General features: G+C 53.0%; 1 protein-coding gene and 1 long non-coding RNA gene across 7 annotated transcripts; one reads left to right on the top strand and one right to left on the bottom strand.

Annotated features, from left to right (window-relative positions):
* Positions 1-5,060: 5,060 nt before the first annotated feature.
* Positions 5,061-8,608, bottom strand: LOC129552738 (uncharacterized). Of its 5 annotated transcripts, none has more exons than XR_008685298.2 (3): positions 8,476-8,608; positions 6,121-6,254; positions 5,061-5,138 (listed from the first exon to the last, which is right to left on the bottom strand). It is a non-coding gene; the product is annotated as an uncharacterized LOC129552738 (long non-coding RNA). The 5 variants fall into 5 exon arrangements; XR_008685302.2 differs by lacking the exon at positions 8,476-8,608 and adding an exon at positions 7,409-7,453; XR_016037090.1 differs by lacking the exon at positions 8,476-8,608 and adding an exon at positions 6,897-7,035.
* Positions 6,538-21,811, top strand: EPHA1 (EPH receptor A1). Of its 2 annotated transcripts, XM_088834700.1 has the most exons (19): positions 6,538-6,711; positions 7,723-7,790; positions 12,242-12,523; positions 13,473-13,878; positions 14,115-14,270; positions 14,589-14,933; positions 15,063-15,190; positions 15,445-15,595; positions 16,031-16,127; positions 16,345-16,412; positions 16,599-16,694; positions 17,205-17,330; positions 18,196-18,381; positions 18,549-18,610; positions 18,736-18,942; positions 19,113-19,262; positions 19,522-19,715; positions 21,245-21,400; positions 21,484-21,811. In XM_088834700.1, the coding sequence occupies exons 1-19, from the start codon at positions 6,621-6,623 to the stop codon at positions 21,560-21,562; spliced, it is 3,048 nt and encodes a 1,015-aa protein (XP_088690826.1). In that variant the 5' UTR covers positions 6,538-6,620; the 3' UTR covers positions 21,563-21,811. The 2 variants fall into 2 exon arrangements, with proteins under 2 accessions (XP_088690826.1, XP_055277391.2); XM_055421416.2 differs by lacking the exon at positions 16,599-16,694 and having other exon boundaries at positions 6,539-6,711; positions 21,484-21,810.
* Positions 21,812-22,238: the final 427 nt, after the last annotated feature.

Here is a 22,238-nt window from a genome sequence, read left to right as displayed (position 1 = left end):
CCTCTATTAAGAACTTCATCAAAGCAAAATTTAAAAGGAATCAAAATTTGCGTTCAATTAACAGGGCCCATACTTATCAAATACTTCTTTTATAAGACAACAGTAAGTATTGCCTCCAGGCCACAGGATCAGTAAATGAAAAGCGTAAGTGTGGGTTTTGACCTCTCTGGAGATTAGTTCCCCAGAACTCCCAGCCTAGGCTAAAAGTAAAATTGGAAGCTTTGCAAATCAGCTCTGTTAACCAAATCTGACGATTCCTTTCGAACTTCTCCCTCCTACTAGCTACACAGCTTACCTCTTTCTCTTCCCTTCCTGCGGTCTAACCTGCAGACATTTTTTGACAAGGACCAACCTATCTCTTCTCTCAGGGGATTCTGGTTTAACACTTGTCTCAACTTGTTCTTATTGAATTTCTGACATGCCCCAGTTCACTGAGACTCATTTGTTCTCTTCCTTCGATCCCTCCCTCCTACCTGCCCAAGCATTCACGCAGAGTATTAACTTCTGAGGTCAGCAGCACCAGTTTCTGAGGCAGTCAAGCCAACAAGGTAGGGTAGAAGCACCACCGTTTCTCATGAGACATACACACTTATGAGTATACAAGGAATTCTGAGTCAGGGCCCCTTCATATGACTGACCCTTCTACAAGTTCCTGTCATTGCTCCAGAAGCCAAAGGAAATAATAGGATGATTGTGAATTGCTTTCATTTTTACTTTGGAGTGAGATCAGCTAAGAATGGGAATGAGGAAGGTGTGGTCAAGCTTGTACCTAAGTATGTACTTGGATGGAATGTATAACCCATGAGAATTCCCATTTCACCCACTTTGCCTCTCCCATCAGCACCAGGAACAATCTGACTTCCTTCTTGGTGGCTGCTACTATCCATTCTTCAAGTTTCTGCTCCTCTGTGGCCCTTGCTGCAATGCAATGGAGGTTCACAGCTTCTCCACCACCTTCTTTCCTCCAAAACAAACAGAATGCTTTGGAGGATGTTAATATTGCAAAGAGAGATGGGGTTTTTTTTTTTTTTTTTCTGAGTGCAGGGAGAAGTGCAACATAGCCTGAAAGTGTTAGAGTGGTATTTATTCCCACAGCACCTCACAGTCTAAATGGCTCACAATCAATTTCTCCCAGGCCTGTCTTTATTCTTCTCTTGCCTCTTGAGATCTGAACTACAGCCAACCATCCTTATTAATTCAGGGACTGACACTACTCAGACTTTTCCATCCTCCAGCAGACTTATCCTTTGACTCTCCCAAGTTTGTCTTGCAAATAACCCTGTATTTTTGTTGCTATTTTAGTCACTAAGTCATGTCCAACTCTTTTGTGACCCCATGGACTGTAGCCCACCAGGCCTCTCTACCCATGGAGTTTCCTAAGCAAGAATACTGGAGCGGGTTGCCATTTCTGAACCAGGGGATCTTCTCAACCCAGGGATCAAACCTGTATCTCCTGCATTGGCAGGTGGATTCTTTACCACTGAGCCGCTAAGAACCCTGTATAGGAGGACACAAAAATGGAAAGGAAGTGTCCTTAAGTTACATGGTGCCAGGAATAACCTTTTGCATGCGATATCATTTGTATACTCTCATTTACCATGGGGTAGCTGTTTAGAACCAACATCATGATCACCATTTCTTCCATTATGTAGATGAGGAAGTTGAGGCTCAGGAAAGCTAGATGATTTGCCCAAGATCACATGACTATAAGGGTTTCCCTGGTGGCTCAGTGGTAAAGAATCTGCCTGCCAATGCAGGAGACACAAGAGACCAGGGTTCGATCCCTGGGTCAGGAAGATCCCCTGGAGGAGGGCATGGCAACCCACTCCAGTATTTTTGCCTGGAAAATCCCATGGACAGAGGAGCCTGGCGGGCTACAGATGATAAGGTCGAAAAGAGTTGGACACAACTGAAGTGACTGAGCAGCACAGCACATAACTACGAAGTGACAATGTTAGAACTTTCTAGTAGACAGATGTGCTCTGACATCTCAGAGAAAACCTCAAACGGCCTTTATCTCGAAACAGTCCTACTTCTGGTACAAAGAGCTGCAGCTACTTAAACAACATCAGGTGTTTTCCTCTTGGCAATATGACAAGGAAGAAGGGAGGAGCGGGGGGTGGGGAGGCGGCCGAGGGGGTGACTGGGTCGGTGGTATTGCGCACAGCCCACCTCTGCATGTATTTAATCAATTAAGGAGCCATGAGGCTAGCAAAACTCCTTCATAAGCGGAAGTACCTTCTGGGCAGATTAAGCCTCTCTCGGAGACACCCAGACAAGCCGGATAAACATTGGGAGTTGCCCAGTATAGCAATTCAAGTGCAGTACTTTAACCACAAGTCAAGAGGTCTTCAAAAATAAGATGTTCCTGATACATGAATACCACACAGCAAGAGGAATGAACCAGCACACAACCGCATAAAGAAATCTCACAAGCAGCAGAGGAAATGAAAGAACTCAGACACCAAAGAATACATATCAGATGTTTCCACTGTATGAAGTTGGCAACAGGCAGACCTAATCCGTGGTGTTCTCAGGGGTGGAGTGGGGGATGGAGGAAAGTAAAACAATTTAGGGGTCCCCCACTTTCTTTGCTTCTGGAAACCCTGAGTAGAGGCCATGGGCCCCAGAGTCAGGCAGACCTAGGTTCAAATCCTAGCTCTGCAACTGAGTGATTTTAAACAAGTAACTTAAATCTCAGCGCCTCGGGTTTTTGCATCTATAAAATGGGACTAATAATACCTTCCTCAAAGGGTTGGTGTGAGAAGTAAATGAAATAATGTATGTGAAATGCCCTGGCAGCATGCGTAGGTGCTGTAATAAATGGTAATGATGATTATCCTGCCCCTGTTGCCTGATGGTAAAGCAGGATCAGAGAACAGATGGGGAAGAGCCCAGGCACAAGCAAAGGGAAGGGCCGAATTAGCCTGGTGATCAAAGATGCGCAGAATCTGCCCGAATGCCACAAAGAGAGGGCTGTTTGTTCCCTTTCCTACTGCCCACACAGTCTGCGGATCCAGCTGCCGACAAGCGCAGGCCAGCCCCATGCAGCCAAAACAAAAGCTGCTTTGGTCCCATCCGCGCTGGCCCTCGCTAGGGACCTGATCCTAATCTGATAAACCAATTTGTACTGATTCTGTCACAGTGGTCGCTGGCAGCTTACTGGGTTCCCCTCGTGGTTAAACTGCATGTTATCCAGAACATTATGGACGTCCAAGGCCTTGACCCCAGGCTGGGTGGATCTCACCTAATGCCAGTATCCCCAAGAAGCCAGATGAGCTGGTATGCAGGGAACAACTTCAACAGGATGGTGTTAAGATTGGGCTGTAAGACAGAAGCCAGGGATCACAAGTCCAAGGCTGTAGGGACATGCAGACTTCCCTTCTTGATTGCAGAATGAGAACAGAGCCAGACAACTTGGGTTCCCTTCACCTGAGAGAAGGGACAGGAATCCCTCTGGGAAGGCCTAATCACTAAAAGGCCTACAGCTCCCGGGAGAACAGAGCAGGGGTACACTGTTCGGTCTGCACATTGTATTGTTACCTGACGTCACAGGGTACCCATACAGGAGAAGCATACCACTGATGCACGTAACATGCGTGTCACACTGAAGGGAGAAAACCAGACTCTGGAGACTACGTGAAATTTTGAATCTGGCAAAAGAGAAAGCCTGGAGCCAGAGGTGGGACTGACTGCAAAGGGCACGGATGCTTTTAGGTGAAGAAAGTGTTCTGTAACTTGACTGAGCCAGTTTTTACCAGGGCATATGCATTTGTCAGAACCCATTGACCTGTACTCTCGGGTTGGGTGTGATTTATGCAAAGCATCTGCAATCAGGTTGCTTTTAAAAGAAAAGAAAAATTGATGTCTTAGTCATTGTGGCTGTTCCACTCTGGGAGTAACCTGGGCGGCCGGTAAGAGAAGGTCAGGAAAGTCCTGGCCTCTGTCATTCTCCAAGCCCAGTAATGTTTGCTCAGTACCTTCCAGTTAGCAAAGTACTTTCTCCCCTTGGGATCATCACACCCACCCTAGGAGGTGGGCATGGTTAATCGCATTTTGTAGCTAAGGAAACAGAGACACTGAACGAGCTGGCCTTCATCTTCTGACTCTATATCCCATCATCTTTCCTGGAAATGGTCTCAGAGATCATCTGGGTCTAAGAAAACTAAGGTCCGGAGAGTGGAAATTACTCCAAAAAGCTGCACTGTTAGTTAAGGACAGAGGCCAAAACTGAAGGCGTGCCTCCTCCCACAACAGAGGGAACAAGGAACTGTCAAGTTGGGGTTCATCCTGAATGCAGCTGGACGTGGGCTTTCCCTCCCCCTCTTCCACACTTCCAGACTCAAGACAGAGAAACAGTCCGACCACAAAAGCCAGGTTCCTCTGGACTCCACCTCTCCCTGCATGGGCAGCCCCCACCCCACCCCCCTTGAGTCCCAAGAGTCTTGTAACTTTAATGAACCACACCACGGAGCACAGGCATGACCTCACCGCAGGCTGGCTTATTTCCTAGCACGATTGTCCAAAGTTTGCTCCATTTCCCCCCTCTGTTGGCTGTGCACCCTTCGCCCATTCCTCCCCGCTGAAATCACAAAGCTCTGAGCCTCTGGAGCCTGCAGGAGCCTCCCCCTCCTTCCCAAAGTCCTTTACTTTAGAAAGAGGCCCCTGGTGCAGAGCCTATGTATCCTATGGCTCCCTCTGTATATATATTCTAAAAGCATGTGTATGTGCTGGGTGAGGGATAGGGTGGCCGTGGGGGCAGAAGGAGACGAGAGGTACATGACGGTGTGTCCACAGGGGAAAGACATGAATTTGAGCAAACTCCGGGAGATAGTGGAGGACAGAAGAGCCTGGCATGCTACAGTCACAAAGAGTCGGACACCGATACAACTTAGTGACGGAACGACAACAACAAAACCATAGAGAAAACATCTTGGGTGAACAAGAAACAACTGATGGTGGGTAACTCTGGGGTCAGGAACTGGAGGGTGGGAGGAGAGAGGATTCTACTTTCCATTTTGTTTCATTTCTGTTCCATGTGAATTTTCCAACCAATGTACTTGGATTCCATTTATTTATTTATGCCAATGAGGCTAGCTGGGCCAGGAAATTATGAGCCATTTTCCTCCTGTCCTTATCTGTATGTAAGAAAAGAAACATGAGAAGGATTAGTTTTTTGAAACAAAATAAGCACCTAAAATGCACCACCTCCCTTCCCCCACGGTGACCAAAACATGCAACAATTCAAATGATAGAAAAACTATGAATGAGTCAGCCAGATGAGATGGAGCCAGAGAGGGCTGCAGGAAGGAGAGGCCCCAGGCATGGGACTGGCCACTGGTCCTCAGTGGGTGATCACTCCCTTTGGAGCCACCGTCACCCCTAATGTGTGCCTCCCGTCTGTCACTTTAGCCATCTCTGCTCTTGCTTTATGCCCCAGCCCCTGCAAACATTCCTCAGACAATAGTTTGTTTAAAGCAAGGATTCTTCTTTGACGCTTTCAGAGCTTGCTCGCAAGCAGAGTAGAAGCTGAAGAAACATGTATTGAATACACTGGGAGGCGCTCTCCAACAGGGGCTTCCCAGGTGGCTCAGTGGTAAAGAATTCGCCTCCCAATGCAGGAGAGGAGGGTTTGATCCCTGGGTCGGGAAGATCCCTTGGAGAAGGAAATGACAGCCCGCTCCAGTATTCTTGCCTGGGAAATCCCATGGACAGAGGAGCCTGGCAGGTTACAGTCCGTGGGGTCACAAAGAGTGGGACACGACTGAGCAAGTAAAACAACAGCCTCCAACGGGGGAGAGGGCCGTGGGTCTCCACCAGTAGCTCCTGTTACCACCTGCGTTCAGAAGCCCTCACCAGTTTCTCCCATCGCTCTGTGAAGTGCACGGTAATGTGCAAACTCCTTCATGCGTTTACCAAGACCTTCCCTGCCTGGGCCCACACCTGCCTTTCCCGCCTGGTTCCCAGGACGACAGTCCTGAGCCCAGCAGTCAGACTGGTCCCTTCACCACTCCCAGAGGCACCTTGAGGCTCCCTGCCCTCGGGCCCTCGCTCACGCCTTGCCCAATCTCCGCCACCCAGAAAACCCAGCTCACGCAAGTCTCCTCCCTCAAGACTCACCTTCCGAGCCCCGCCCGGACTTGCTTCCAACCATCCTCGCCTTGCATGATGGTCACCTAAGCCTCCCCGACGGGAACATCAAGACGTGTCTCTTTACCCTGCTTTCCCCTCGGTGTCTATTACAGCGCTGGGCCCTGAAGAAAGGAAGAAGGGAGGGGACACCAGGGTGTAGTTAGGCCAAAGGCCGGTTGGAGACAGGGATGGGTTTAGGGTCCACAAGAGCACGGAGCCAAGTCGACTCCCGATCCCACCCACTAGGCGGCGCCCGCAGTCTCGTTCCGGTCAAGGCGCCTCCGGTTTTTCCGAAGTTTATGGCCTGTTTTACAAGTTTCCTTCCTGCCCTCCTGTCCCTTTAAGAAGGTGATCCAGGTGAGGCCGGGACTCCGCCCCGGGCGCCGGCCCCGCCCCCGCCCCGCCCCCGCCCGGCCGGCCCGGCTAGCCCAGTTCTCGCGACCTGGCCCCGCCGTCCGGGCCGCGGTCCCAGGTCCCGGCCCAGCGCCATGGAGCGGCGCTGGCCCCTGGGGCTCGGGCTGCTGCTGCTGCTGCTGCTGCTCTGCGCCCCGCTGCCCCCGGGGGCGCGCGCCGTGGAAGGTACCGACCCCCGCCCGGCCCCGCCCCGCCCCACCCGCTCCTCCTCCGGGAGCCGGCATTCCAGAGAGGCCCTCTCCTCGCAGCCCCTCTCCAGCGCTCTTGTTTTGCCCGGCTGCCAGGCGATCGACTGGCCAGGCCAGTCTTTGGCCTTTAACCCCAAACAGCTGCTTTCCCGGGTCACTCACCCCTTTCCCTGCTGGCCAGCAGTGTGATCCTGGGTGGGGTGGGGGTGGAGAGTGAGTTTCTGCTGGAAGCTGCCTCCCACCCCAGCAATCTTGGGGACTCTCCATTCCCAAGCAGTCCCAGCCTCAGGCTCCCAACCCAGAGATCTGAACCTTCGGAAATCGGAGGTGGAAGTCCCCTTATGCCATCTTAACCCCGGGGACAGAGGGACCTGCGGCTGGGGGTGGGTTAGGCGCAAGGGCTCCTGGCTGCAGAGGTCAAGCCTTTCCTGTGGACACTTGCATGCTCTGTGATCCTGCTATCCCCACTTCCCCGACTCTTGGCTGTGCCTGTACCCCACTCCACCACCTCAATGACGGGCAGGCCAGGCCCTTTGCCAGGGGGAGGCAGGCTCCCCACCCAGGATGCCCCTCCAGAGTCCCCTGTCCACATCCTACCCACTCAACGACCCCCCAGCAGCCAAGCTCCTCTCTTGTCCATCTGCCACTCCATTTCTACACCTGACGGTCCCTACCGAGTGAGAGGCTGCCCAGCCTCTCTGGGACTGACTGCTCTTCCTGCCGTTGACTTTGGCCGAAGGTTCAGCCCTCCAACCCTTGCCCCACTCTGCCTTTCTCCCTTCACATTCGGGAGGAAGACAGACTAAGCCCTGGAGCTCTTCTTCAGTCCTCCTTCCGGGGAGGTTTTCCTCCCCTAAATCTCACGAACTCACAGCTGTGAGGGTACAGGATGCTGAAGCCTCAGGGCTGGGGGCCCAGGAGGAGGAATGGGAGTTGCACGTGTGGGGCCTCCCCCAGAGATGACAGCCCCCTTTCTCTCCACCTTCAGTCACTCTGATGGATACTAGCAAGGCACAGGAAGAGCTGGGCTGGCTCCTGGATCCCCCAGAGGATGGGGTGAGTGTCAGGGGGCATCTGGGGTGGCTCAAGGCTGAAGGCCACTGGGAAATGGGATGGTGAGGTGGGTGGAGGAGTGGAGAAAAGAGCTGGAAAAACTGGAAGTGTCTCCTCCGGGAGGGGAAGGGGAGGGGAGGTGAGTCAGAGCCTCCTGAATGGGGGGGTGGGGGGTGGTCAGGATTTACCCCATAGGGAAAACTTCAATGCCTGGCTCCTCCTCTCCCTGCCCCATCGAGGGAGGGTTCAATACTTGCACGAGGACTTGGAGGAAGATAAGAGTGACAGCCCCTAGGAAGAGAATGGACCATCCCTGGGATGGTTGGGGGCTGAGACCCAGACACAGAAGAGTGTCTTCAATCTGGGGTCCATCCATTCCAGTGGAGTTGTGCAGATAGGTTTCAGGGGGTCAGGGGCCCCCATCAAAGAGTATTCAGAGTTAGGTAGCTGTATGTGGACATTTTTTTTTTCTGGAAAAGGAGAGCCAGAGTTTTCATCACCTTCTTCAAAGCATCTTTGACTCTCCCAAAGTTAAAAGCTGCCCCATTAGAGAGCCCTTTGCCCTTCCGTTCTCCCCAGCCCAGGCACACCATGCATTCTAAGCCCCTTCCTTGTTGGATATTCCAAAGACCCAGTGAGCAAGGGGAGGATCCTGTGAGTCCCAGAGCGGAGCTGCTACTCAGCAGACCTGGGCCTGGGACCACAGGAGCCTCCGCAAGCACCAGAGCCTCCAGGACTCTGGCCTCAGGCCTCTTCCCTCTGGCCCTGGACTCTGTTCTCTGGGTGTCCCCTTTTCTTTCCTATGGCAGTGGGAATCCAGCCTCCATTTCTGGCGTTGGGGTTACTTGGTTTCTTTCCCTCTGGGTCACAGGGTCCTGGCTCCACTCTGGGCTCTCCCGTGGAGTGGCCTGTAATTAGAATTAATAGACTAAATCATAATGTATCCTACAGGAGGGGCTGCTCAGAAAATCCTGGAGTAGGCCAGCTCTAATAGGTGCTGCATCTCATAAACCAGCTCATCACTCCACAGTGAGGGCTGCAGGTCCGTCTGCAGGCTCCCACGGGCTACCCCTGCCACTCCCTACCCAAATAAGTTTCCCCTAACTGGGCTGGAGTGGAAGCAAGGCCCCTTTTGCAGCTCAGGCTAAACAGCTTTGTACTAGGAAGGCAAGAAGACAGCAGCAGGCACATTTCCACTGTCTGCCGCGTCCCTTCCTCCCCATCTTTTCAAAACACACACACACACACACACACACGCATTCAGATTCAGCCTCCCCAGAACAGACCTATGTAGCAGCCAGCAACAAGAGTGATAAGTGAAAGGATCCTTGCTGTGGATCCCGGGCAGCTGCTTCTCCCACATCTGTCACTGCTGGAACCAGGGGAAGAGAGTTACAGCTGGGAACATCTGCTTCTCCTGGCTCCAGCTGCAGCCCTGGCGGTCTAGCTAATGAGCTGTGCGTTAACCACCCATCACCTTACCACCTGACCTCCACCCTAAGCCTTCCACTCTGGCTTCCCCATCACAACTCCCTAAGAACAGGCTCTCGCTGCCTTCCATCGCTGTAGCCGGGACACCCCTTGTTCTATCTTTGAACCTCCTACCCTAACACAAAAATACGTGCCTCACAGCGATGTATGCTTCTGCGCCTGCCCCACACCACCCCAAACTTTTAAGTTCATGGCATTTTTCCTCGCCTTTTCCAACACTGCAAGTAATGATTAAAACCCTCAGGAAAGTGAACTTGCTATGGGCCTCAGTCTCTTCTTTATACAATAAGGGGGTTGCAGCCAAAATATCACTGAAATATTGTATAGAATTTGAGTGCTTAAAAATTCATCTAGCAGAGATTATACTTAAGAATGGCTGAGAATTCTTTTGAAAAAGAAGAATAATGAACTAGGAAACTTGTCCTACCAGATATCAGAACATACTATACGTCAGTTATAATTAAAACACTTGGTATTGCACAAGAATATTCAGGTCAACGCAACAGAATAGAAAGTCCCCAAACAAACCTGCATACTTGAGATTTTAGTCTGTGATAACATTGGAATTGCAAATCAATGTGCAAGGTATAGCCTAGTTGATAAATTGACAGTTCAGTGTCCATAATTTTTTTTTAAAGGAAGAAAGTAAAGTTACATCTTCACACTATGTGCTCAGTTGCTCAGCGTCTGACTCTTTGCTGCCCCATGGACTGTAGCCTGCCAGGCTCCTCTGTCCATAGAATTTTCCAGGCAAGAGTACTGGAGTGGGTTGCCATTCCCTTCTCCAGGGGATCTTCCCAACCCAGGGATCGAACCCACATCTCCTGCCTCTCCTGTATTGGCAGGTGGGTTCTTTACCACTAACCCTACCTGGGAAGTCCATTATACACACAAAAATTAATTCTAGGAAGCTTAAATCTAAACCTAAAAACCAAACCTATAAGAATGTTAGGAGAAATATAGAAGATCTTTATAATTTGGGATGGGAGAGCTTCCCAAGCAAAATATTTACGTAACAGAGAAAAAGGAAAGAAGAAAAAATGTTATTATATAAAAATTTTAAAAGACATCATTAGCAAAATTAAATGGTATGATGGAGAAAATATATGAAATATACATTTCAAACAAATGATTAATATCTATAATGTAAAAAAAAAAACTTATCCAAATGCATACTGAAAGGAATCAAAAGATGACAGTAGAATATTGGGCAAAGTTATAAAAACATAACTGCATAAAAATACCCATAGACAATGAACAAAAGAAAAGTGCCACAACCTCCTCCCCAAAGAAAGGTAGATTAAAATGGCCAGAAGCTGTTTTGCCCATAAGATCGGCCAAAAGTAGAAAGCTCATTAGTGTCCAGTGTTAGTGGGGTTTGAGAAAACGTACCTGCTGCACTGTGGACGTGTAAGTTGACAAAGCCTCTGGGAGGGACAATTTGGCAACATCTTCATTATAAAGTTTATAAACATCCTTTATAAACTTTATAATGTCCTTGCCCTTTGATATAGCAGTTCTACAGAAATCATAAAAATCTAAACATATTTACTTAAAAGTTTTTTTTAAAAAAGCTAAAAGTTACCTGAATATCCAACAATAGGTAAATAATTATATAAATTATGGTGCATCCATACAATGAGATACTATTTTATGAATTGCTGAAAAGAATTAGGTAGATTGATACACTGTTGTGGACATCTTTCAAAGACTATTTGTTAAAAAGCAACAAGTAGGTTATAAAATGAAATGCATATGTTTAAAAAAACTTACATGAAAAACATGCACACGAGAAAACATTCAAGTACTTCTCTAGAAGCACTGAACATTATCTGGGAAGTTTTATTCCAAGTTGTTAAGAATGGGTGGATGGACGAGAAGAATTTCACTTTTAATTTTATATAGGTTTTTATTCTTTGGCTTTTTGTAATAAGCACATAGAAACATGATGATTAAGAGCATAAACTCTGGAGCCTAGAATCCCTGGGTGCACCTCCCAGCTCCTCCTCTTAATAGCTGATGCCTTGAGCAAGTAAGTCCTTTAAACTAACTGTTACTCAGCTTCTTCATCCAAAATGCTTAGAATAGTGACTGGCCCATGATAAGCACTATATTAGTGCTGGCCATCATTTTTATTACTAAGATTAAACATTTTTTTAATGTTAAAAGAGTTAAGGAAGGTGAACTGGATGATGTCTAGGAGTCCAACCAGCTCTTTCCTTTGTTGATTTTGATAGAGGCCATAACTGGAAGGAACGTTGGAGAGGATGAGTTTCCCTCACATAGAAGAGTTCAATGCTTGCTCTTGCCCTGCAAAAGTCAGGAGCCTTCACATCATACGTCGTCTCCCCTCCTCTGAACAAATAGGCAGAAAGATTCTGTGAATGAGCTTTTGCTACCAAAATCTGCCTTTGGGGTATCTGACAGCTTTGCTGATGAAATAGGTGAAAATGGTACTCATACTCTTAGAGTTGGAATGGGCTCACTAAAGGGTCCAGGGCTGGCTTGCCAGGATTGTTAAGGAGGTATTGTCTTGCATATGTGCTAAGCCGCTTCAGTCGTGTCTGACTCTTTTCAACCATTTGGACCATAGTCCACCAGGCTCTTCTGTCCATGGAATTTTCCAAGCAAGAATACTGGAGTGGTTGTCATGCCCTCCTCCAGGGGATCTTCCTGACCCAGGAATCGAACCTACATCTCTCATCTCCTGCATTGGCAGGCGAGTTCTTTACTACTATCACCACCTGGGAAGCCCATTGTCTTGCTTATGCTATATCCAAATAAGTCCCCAACTTTAAGCAGTTACCCTACTATCCTGGTGCTTGGGGGTTGAGAGAGAGCAGGACAAGGAGTGTGTACCTGTGGAGCTCTGACACCAGCTTCCTCGCCTCCACTCTAGAAAGTGAGTATATGCGGAGTAGGTGATGATGGCTTGGAGGCTGACTCTGATTTTCCTCTCACAGTGGAGCGAGGTGCAGCAGATACTGAATGGGACACCCCTGTACATGTACCAGGACTGCCCCGTGGAAGAAGGCAGAGACACTGACCACTGGCTTCGCACCAATTGGATCTACCGGGGAGAGGAGGCCTCACGCATCCACGTGGAGTTGCAATTTACCGTGCGGGACTGCAAGAGTTTCCCCGGGGAAGCAGGGCCTCTGGGTTGCAAGGAGACCTTCAACCTCCTGTACATGGAGAGTGACCAGGACGTGGGCATTCAGCTCCGGCGGCCCCTGTTCCAGAAGGTGCGCCTGCCCCTCATGGCCATTTCAGCCCTGATGCTCATCCTTGCCCCACTCCCTTCCATGACCCTGCTCTGCTCAGAGAAAGAGAAGGTGGCAAAAACAGGAAGAGGGTGTAGGTGTGGAATAACAACTAGAAATCAGAAGGGCTGGATTCGAGTACCTTTTCAGCTGTGTCCCGACACAGGGAGTGTCACTTAACCTCTCTGAGCTTTTCCTTGTCTTGAAATGGTGATAAAAATATTTTATTCATGAGTGCCAGCCTCATCTATTTTAGAGGCCTTTATGAGCATCCACTGAGATAAGAGTGTGACATGGTAGGGGCAGGGGAGAGGTATTCGGACTTTTTACGTCAGTGCTTACCACAGCTGTGTGTGACACACACCCATGAGAATACCGAGAGTTGTGTAAGAAGACAGTTCTCTGCAGGCTGCTCTCTAATCTTTTCCCTTTCTTTCCTACCCCAGAAAACATACTGGAATGTGAAAGAAAAGGGGGCATATTATTACAGGATGTACTCTCATTTTTTTTCCAAAGAGCAGCTGTTGTAAAGTTGGTCATTAGTAATAAATGAATGATGACACACTTTATAAGTGACTACCTCATTGCCACTGAGGTTGGGAACACATGTGAATAGTGGGAAGTAGCAGAGCTGTAGGGCCCTAAAGCCTGGGTTCCCATCCCAGCCCCACCAGCGGGTAGCTGTGTGATTTTATCCAAGTTTCTTCTACTTCTCTTAGCCTTAATTTCTTCATCTGTCACATGGGGAAGGTGATCCATTCCACCTTGCAGGATTCATGCACATAAAAATGCTGGGTTCAGTAGCTCCCACGTAATCAGCCCTCCGTTGATGGCTGTATGAATTGTGAAGTGTCAAGCAAGCAGTCACTTCTGTGATGAGGGAATGAAGCATGACTTTGCCTTGTTCCCGCCTCCCCTACCTCCTTCCCAGGTAACCACAGTGGCCGCTGACCAGAGCTTCACCGTCCGAGACCTTGCATCCAGAGCCGTGAAGCTGAACATGGAGCGCTGCTCCTTGGGCCGCCTGACCCGCCGAGGCCTCTACCTCGCTTTCCACAACCCGGGTGCCTGTGTGGCCCTGGTGTCCGTCCGGGTCTTCTACCAGCGCTGCCCTGAGACTGTGCATGGCTTGGCCCGATTCCCCGACACTCTGCCCGGACCTGGGGGATTGGCTGAAGTGGCGGGGACCTGCCTGCCCCATGCACACACCAGCCCTGGCCCTTCCGGTGCACCCCGCATGCACTGCAGCCCCGACGGCGACTGGTTGGTACCGGTGGGGCGGTGCCACTGTGAGCCTGGGTATGAGGAGGGCAGCAGCGATGTTCAGGAATGCCTCGGTAAGAAGACTTGACGAGGTGGGGAGAACCTGCAGGGGCCCCTTTTGGGAGGACTCCCAGGTGCCAAGGGCTGGAAGGAAGCCAATGCTCCATCTCGGTTGACTTTTACACTGAGTGTCCAAAGGCCCCAGGGAGACACATGCCGGGGTGTTTCTAGCACAAAGGATTGGAGGGAGGGACATGATTCTGTCTGTAAAATGCTGGACAATCTTGTCTCTGTGGCATTCTCTCTCCAGCCTGCCCGAGCGGTTCCTATCGGAGTGATGTGGATGCGCCCCAGTGTCTCAAGTGCCCCCAGCATAGCACAGCTGAGGCTGAAGGGGCCACGGAGTGTGCCTGTGAGAGTGGGCACTACCGAGCTCCTGGGGAGGGCCCCCATGCTGCATGCACACGTGAGTCGGGGCCAGGGCCTGGCCGTCTGTGAGGGGGTGCAGCACTGTGGCTAAGCCTGCGTTGAGTCAGAACTTTCCAGGGTCTGTAAGATACTGGGGACCATCCAGGGTGCCAGCCACTTAATGCCCGCACCCCTGCTTTCTTAGAAGAGCACAGAGATGTGGTTAAGCTACCTTTTCCTCACTAGGAATCAAATCTCCTGGCAGGACCTTTGGAGGACTTCAAGAATCCTGGCTGGTTTGGGGAGGAAGCTGGGAGCCAGCAGCTTGAGAAGAGAGCAACGCTGGCCCCTACTGATGGCCTGTCTTTTCCTACAGGTCCCCCCTCAATCCCCCGAAATCTGAGCTTCTCCGTTTCAGGGACTCAGCTCTCCCTGCGCTGGGAACCCCCAGCAGACCTGGGGGAACGCGAAGATGTCAGATACAACGTGGAGTGTTCTCAGTGTCAGGGGTCAGCGCTGGATGGGGGACCCTGCCAGCCCTGTGGGGCAGGCGTGCGCTTCTCTGGAGGCCCCAGCGGGCTCACCGCATGCTCGGTGCGTGTGGACGGTCTCGAGCCCCACGCCAACTACACCTTCAATGTGGAAGCCCAGAATGCAGTGTCGGGGTTCGGTGGCTCCAAGCCCGCCAGCGCCTCACTCACCATCAACATGGGGTCTGCAGGTGAGGGGCCTGGGGGCCAGCAGGGCCTGGAGAAGATGGGGGTGGGAGGGCATAGGGCCCCGGGGACAAGCTGATGGGTGAGAAGCCAGCAGAAGCTACGTAAGTGATTTCCTCCCTCCGAACTCGCAGAGTCCCTGTCAGGCTTGTCCCTGAGACTGGTGAAGAAGGCACCTCGGCAGCTGGAGCTGACCTGGGCGGGGTCCTGGCCCCGCAGCCCTGGGGGGAACCTCAGCTACGAGCTGCACGTGCTGAACCAGGTGAGAATGGGACAGCGTCTCCGGTGTCTGTTCCTGGACGCACCCGACATTTCCTAGCCTGGGGTGCAGGATGGGAGCAGACTGCCCGCAGTGACCGGTGTGGCTGTCTCAGGGCAGAACCCTGTCGAGAGCCCTGCCCTGACCATTCCCCAGCCTCCCCTCCCGCATGTTCCCAGGACTGCCCATCTCCCCTCCACCAGGTCTGGTGTGGCACGGCCCAGATAACATGAGCCCCCTCCCCCCGCCATCCGCAGGACGAAGAGCGGTACCAGATGGTTCTAGAGCCCAGGGTCCTGCTGACGGAACTGCAGCCCGACACCACGTACATAGTCAGAGTCCGCACGGTGACCCCTCTGGGCCCCGGCCCCTTCTCCGCAGACCACGAGTTTCGGACCAGCCCACCAGGTCAGTGGGTCACTCTGTGTTCTGTCCCAGACACATACGTACCTGTCATCCCCCTGAGGCTTCTCAGACCCTGTTCTGGTTAGTGACCTCCTTCCTGTATACACACACACACACACACACGCACATACAGAAGCTTCCTGGATGGACAGCTCCGTACAGACTCACACTGCACCTCCTTCTCAGACATACATCCTAATGCCGTATACTGCCAGCCGGCATCCTGTCCAGTCTCCTAACCTCTCAGGTCAGGATCCACTGGCTGGCAGCCCAAGCTGATGGTCCCTGGATGGGGCCCTTCCCACAGGCTTTCTCACCCACACACGTACCCATCTCCCTGGTTGGGGGACTCGTACCCCCCTGCATGTGCCCTCTTAGCCTCCATCATCCCTGGGGGCTCTAAGCACCCCCAGACTTCTTCATCCCGTGTGCCTGCAGTTTCCAGGGTCCTGACTGGAGGCGAGATCGTGGCCATCATCTTCGGGCTGCTTCTGGGCGTAGCTCTGCTGCTTGGGATGCTGGTCTTCCGTTCCAGGTGTTTCTTCTGTGCCCCCAACCCCTCTCCCCGCCCTGGGTCTCCCGTGCCCAGTCAGAAGCTCCTGAATGCAGTCCCCACAGCCTTCCCACCCCCTAGTCCCAAAACTCCTGTGCCCCCCCAACCCCCTGTTGTTTCTGGGGAGAGCTCAGCTGAAGAGCATTTGGGCCCCTGAGGTGGTCCTGGGCCCGTAAGACCCTGGTCCCCACCCCGACAGGAGAGCTCAGCGGCGACGGCACCAGAGGCAGCAGAGGCAGCGAGATCGCATCACTGACGGGGACCGAGGTGAGCCGGGAGCACCTGTGTGCACACATTTGTGTGCGCATGCGTGTTGGGAGGTGGCCCTAGGACAGGACCCAGGGACCCAGATTTGCTTGCGCAGCTCTGGGGGCACAAGTGGGCTCTCCTGTCTCTGGGGCTGTGGTGTTTCGCTCCTTAATTAATTTTGGTTAATTAACTCCGTACTAATAGTCCCCCAGAGGCTCTGTGCAATTGCCTGTGAGCTGTCAGAGCCACCGTACGAAAATGCCCAGGTTCTGAGCCACCTTCCTTGCCCTGCCTGGCTGGGTCTGTGGGCTGAGGCCGGGCGGGAGGAAAAGGCTCCTTCCAGGCATGTGGGCTTCCCGCTGGCCACCTCGTTAGGTGCCCCACCAAAGGAGGAGTCTGGGGCCCATCCGGGTCACGGGGCCGGAGCCAGGCTTGTCTGGGAATGTGAATGAGCTGTGAGCGACCGGAGTGGGGTGGTGAGCTGCGGGGAGGAGGGAGACCAGGACTTAGGGTCAAGGAGCCTCGGGAAGATTGGGTCAGTCAAGGCCGTGAACACGTTTCGGGTCTGGCTTCCAGCTCGCTGCTCTGGGCCCTGGGAGGCGAGGACACGCAAGCTTTGCATGCAGACACAGGAAGAGTGACTGCGCTATGGAGGCTTCATTGCTGAGGGAGGAGACTGTCTTTCACTTCAGCCAGGAAAGGGCTCCTCAGGGGTCAGAAGAGCCAGGACTCTGGGGTCTGCTGGCCTCTCCTGAACCAGTACTCCTGAGCCCCTGGAGTTGGACTGAGTCCACCCTGTTCTGCCTGCAGAGGACAAGCTGTGGCTGAAGCCTTACGTCGACCTCCAGGCATATGAAGACCCTGCCCAGGGAGCTCTGGACTTCACCCAGGAGCTCGACCCAGCCTGGCTGGTCGTGGACACCGTCATAGGGGAAGGTGAGCCCTGTGGTTCCCTCTGTGTGGCAGCGCAGAGCTGCCAGCAGGCCCCTTCCTTCCGGCCCTTCCCTGCAGAGCCCAGCTGGCCTCTCCTCTGGCCCAGGAGCTCCAGATGAGTCTCCTCCCCATTGTACCCTGTGTCCTGAAACTACCATGTTCACGTTGTAACCCCCTTATCAGGTGTCATGGAGTGGCCCCCACTTCCCGCACCATCTGTCTCTGTGATTATGGAATTTCTGATAAAGAGCATTAGACACATCATTTCTGTCAAGAGAGGGGGTCACTGTGCCCGGGCTCAGGCTCTTCTCAGAGGGTTCCCAAACATGGGAGGGATTCAGGGCCTCCCGCATTCCACCCCACCAGGGGCCCAGTGTCCTTGGGCTGCCCTGATCCCTTAGGTCACCGGGGGAAATGGATCTGAACAGAGAACAAAGCTCGGCAGTGTCTTGGCCGATTGTGTGGCCAAGCTGGCCGAGTTGTGACCGGAGGAGCTTGTGGAAGAGAGGCAGCAGTGGTCAGCCTCCCTGGTCACTTGTGTACTGACCCTGACCAGCCTGCCCTTGGTGAACACAGTCCAGCCCCACCGCACAGTACCCCCTTGCCCAGTGTCTGCTGAGCACCAGAACTGTGCTAGGTGGGGAGATAGTGCTAGATAGTTACAGAGCTGCACTCCTGTTCCAGGCTCCTGGCCCCCCAGCCCTGGGAAGTACAGCCAAGCCCTGTCTCGGGGAGGAGGGTACACTATGTTTCTGATCCTCTGGGCCAGAGAAGAAAAGGGAACTGGAGGACTGGGGAGGTCGCTGCCTGTCCCCCCTCAGGAGCCTGACAGTGTATCCGGCCGTGACCCTATTTTCTTACCACCCAGGAGAGTTTGGGGAAGTGTATCGGGGGTCCCTGAGACTCCCCAGCCAGGATTGCAAGATTGTGGCTATTAAGACCTTGAAAGATACATCTCCCGATGGCCAGTGGTGGAACTTTCTTCGAGAGGCGACCATCATGGGCCAGTTCAACCACCCGCACATTCTGCACCTGGAAGGCGTGGTCACAAAGAGTATGAGGGGTGGGGTCCAAGAGAGCTGCAGGGGCCGGGGGAGGGGGTGGGAGCAAGGCCTGAGACCACCGGAAGTGGAGGGAGGCTGTGCTGTCAGAGGCAGGAAGTCTGGTTCTGGGTGGAGAAGGGGTGGAGGCTGCTGGGGTGATGTGTGCTTTGTGTCTCAGGAAAACCCATCATGATCATCACGGAGTTTATGGAGAATGGAGCCTTGGATGCCTTCCTAAGGGTGAGGAGGGTACTGGACCAGCTTGGAAGGGGGACTGGCCACAGAGCCCCGCCCGGGCATGGACCCCGGTTCTGGGAAGAGGAGACCCGGCCCGGCCCCTGACTTCTCCCACCCCTCTGCTGCAGGAGCGGGAGGACCAGCTAGTGCCTGGGCAGCTGGTGGCCATGCTGCAGGGCATAGCATCCGGCATGAACTACCTCAGTGACCACAATTATGTCCACCGGGACCTGGCCGCCAGGAACATCTTGGTGAGTCAGAACCTGTGCTGCAAGGTGTCTGACTTTGGCCTGACCCGCCTCCTGGACAACTTTGATGGCACCTATGAAACCCAGGTTAGAGCCTTATATGCCTATGACACACACATTCACACCCACAGCTACACGCTGTACGTACAGCAGTCAGTACGTACAGAGCACAGGAGGCCTGGTCATGGGGACACAGTAGCTTCCCATGCCCTTCGGTGCTGAGACTCCTCAGCTTTCTGCCCCACGTGCCCCATTAGGGAGGGAAGATCCCCATCCGTTGGACAGCCCCCGAAGCCATCGCCCACCGGATCTTCACCACGGCCAGCGACGTGTGGAGCTTTGGGATCGTGATGTGGGAGGTGCTCAGCTTCGGGGACAAGCCTTATGGGGAGATGAGCAATCAGGAGGTGAGCCTGGTGTTTCTCACACCTCCCGTCACCTCCCCAAATCCTCCACAGCTCTTTCCTGCAAATACCCTGATTTCTTCTTTCTGCCCCTTTATCTGCATTACTATCCTCTCTGGTCCCCTTCACCTCATGCCCTGTTGTCTTGACCACACCCATCCTGGTCAGGGGGTTTCAGAGGCTCCGTGGCAATGATCTCGTGTGCACAGAGGTATTCCTCCTGGGCTGCCAGGCTAGCTTCCTGCCCTCCTCCTCGCTGTAGGTAATGAAGAGCATTGAGGATGGGTACCGGCTACCCCCACCTGTGGACTGCCCTGCCCCCCTCTATGAACTCATGAAGAACTGCTGGGCCTACGACCGTGCCCGCCGGCCCCCCTTCCACCGCCTGAAGGCACAGCTGGAGCACCTGCATGCCAACCCCCACTCTCTGCGAACCATTGCCAACTTCGATCCCAGGTAACCACGCTGGGTGGGGAGGGCAGGTCTGGGAGAATGGAAATGGGCAGCAGCCATATGCACTGAGAGCCGGGCCCGCGGAGCTCCCAAGAGTCAGACATAGAGGCAGGATTCCAGTCTGCACTTTTGAGAAGAGTCAGCTCTGATGGAGGAGGTGCAGTGTCACAGCCTTGATAGCTCTAGTTTGATGGAGGCTTCCCTGGTGGCTCAGGTGGCAAAGAATCTGCCTGCCAATGCAGGAGACCTGGGTTCAACCCCTGGGTTGGGGGTATCCCATGGAGGAGGGCATGGCAACCCACTCCAGTATTCTTGCCTGGAGAAACCCCATGGACAGAGGAGCCTGGCGGGCTACAGTCCACAGGGTTGCAAGGAGTCGGATGTGACTGAGCGACTAAGCACAGCACAGGAAGCAAGCACACTGAGATAGAAAGTAATGCAAGTGGCTGCCAATCTGCTACCTGCTCCAGGGGGCTTGGTCCCTGAGAATGGGGAGGGGAAGACAGAGAAACCAACAGGAGCCAGCCGGGGGATGCATGTCCTGACTGAGAGAGGCAACCTTGTGGGGTCTGGGAAGGCTCCCAGGCTCATGTGGCTCATGTAGCCAGCAAGGCTTGGGGAGCTGAGGGTGTGCCAGTTGCAAATAATGCAGGGTGCAGAGAAGCTTGGACTTGATCCTGACCAATTTTTTTTTTAAACTGTCCATGGGAGGGACATGGTCAGAATTACATTTTACCGAAAACAGTGCCAGAATACAGAGAATCTACTGGTTGAGGGGGTGAGATGGGAGAGACGGGCACGGCTTCAAATGCTTTATCGGGTAAAGCAACTCTGGTGTGCTGGCCTCTGTATCAGACCGCCATATATAACCTTGTTTCTGGGAGAAAACGTGCGCCCAGTTCCAACTTTTGAAACTATCTTTTTGGAGCACAACTCCCTCGTGCACTGGAGACCGCATGTGCTAATCTTTCTGGAATGTTGGATATTTTTCCCCGAGCAGATTTACTTTGCTAATGGTTTTTGGCCCTGGATGGCTTCAGGACAGGAACACTCATTGTATTGTGGGGGTCAGAGTGCAAAAATAACAGCCAAGGTTGGAGGAGGCAAGCTGGGGGCTGCTCCCAGAACTCCCGGGAGCCACCCTGAGAAAAGGCGAGGCCACATCCACATTCCGGGGCCTCTGTTCTCCTCCTGCTTCCTCTCAGCCAGGATACTTGATCCTCGCATCTTAACCGGCCATCAGTTGCCCAGAGCTGGCCACTGTGGTGCTGGCGGCTGGTGGTCTCTTGTCTGGACCGCCGAGGCTGCCTCCTGTCAGTGCTGCAGGTCTGCCCCGTGGCTGTTGCCAGGCAACAGGCCAGGAAATGGGTTCAGAGACAATGGCCAGGCTAACCCGCAAAGTCCAGATAATCTCTGTGTCAGATGCCCGGCTTGCAGGCCGGCCGCACAGGCACGGAGGCTGAGCCCCAGTTTCAGGAAAGCCCTGCATCTCCCATTGCATGCGACTGAGGGGTCCCCCCAATGCCCCACAGGGTGACCCTTCGCCTGCCCAGCTTGAGCGGCTCTGACGGGATCCCCTACCGAAGCGTGGCCGAGTGGCTGGAGTCCATCCGAATGAAGCGCTACATCCTGCACTTCCGCTCCGCCGGGTTGGACACCATGGAGTGCGTGCTGGACCTGACGGCTGAGTGAGGACCCTGGGGGCCTGGGCAGGGCGGGGCCGCTGGGGATCGAGCCCCGGGACTCACCCAGCACCTCTCCTTGCCCACAGGGACCTGGCACAGATGGGGATCACGCTCCCGGGCCACCAGAAGCGCATTCTTTACAGTATTCAGGGCTTCAAGGACTGAGCCTTCCCCTCCCCGACACTGTCCTCAGGGAGCAAGGATGGGACCCAGGTCCCTCGACCTGCCAGACACAGGACGGCGGTGCTGCTCCTGCTTGCTTCCCGAGGAACGGCCTCTGAAGCTGTCTGAAGTCTCTTTGTTTTAAAAAGGGAGGTGGGGTAGAAGTAAAAAAGTGAATTGTGGGAGTTGGGGGAGGGCTTAATATATATTATATACATATACATATATATTTTTGTAAATAAACAGAAACTTCGTCCCAGGTTTTTGTTATTTTTTTAATCCCTCTGTCTCCTCCATCTTGGGCTTCCCAGATGGCTCAGTGGTAAAGAATCTATCTGCCAATGCAGGAGACGTGGGTTCAACCCCTGGATATGGGAGATCCCCCTAGAGGAGCGTATGGCAACCCACTCCAGTGTTCTTGCCCGGAGAATCCCATGGACAGAGGAACCTGGTGAGCAGTAGTCCATGGGCTCACAAAGAGTTAGACACAATGACTCAGATGGTACAAGAGTCTGCCTGCAATGAGGGAAACCTGGGTTCGATCCCTGGATCAGGGATATCCCCTGGAGAAGGAAATGGCTATCCACTCTAGTCTTCTTGCCTGGGAAATTCCATGGACAGATCCATGGACAGAAGAGCCTGGCGGGCTACAGTCCATGGGGTCACAAAGAGTCAGTCG

This window comes from Moschus berezovskii, chromosome 3 (genome assembly GCF_049115385.1).
Source record: "Moschus berezovskii isolate FMDL1 chromosome 3, NW_MosBer_1.0, whole genome shotgun sequence".
Taxonomy (NCBI): domain Eukaryota; kingdom Metazoa; phylum Chordata; class Mammalia; order Artiodactyla; family Moschidae; genus Moschus; species Moschus berezovskii.
The sequence above is the reverse complement of the archived record's forward strand: the minus strand, read 5'-3'. Positions and strand labels throughout refer to the sequence as shown.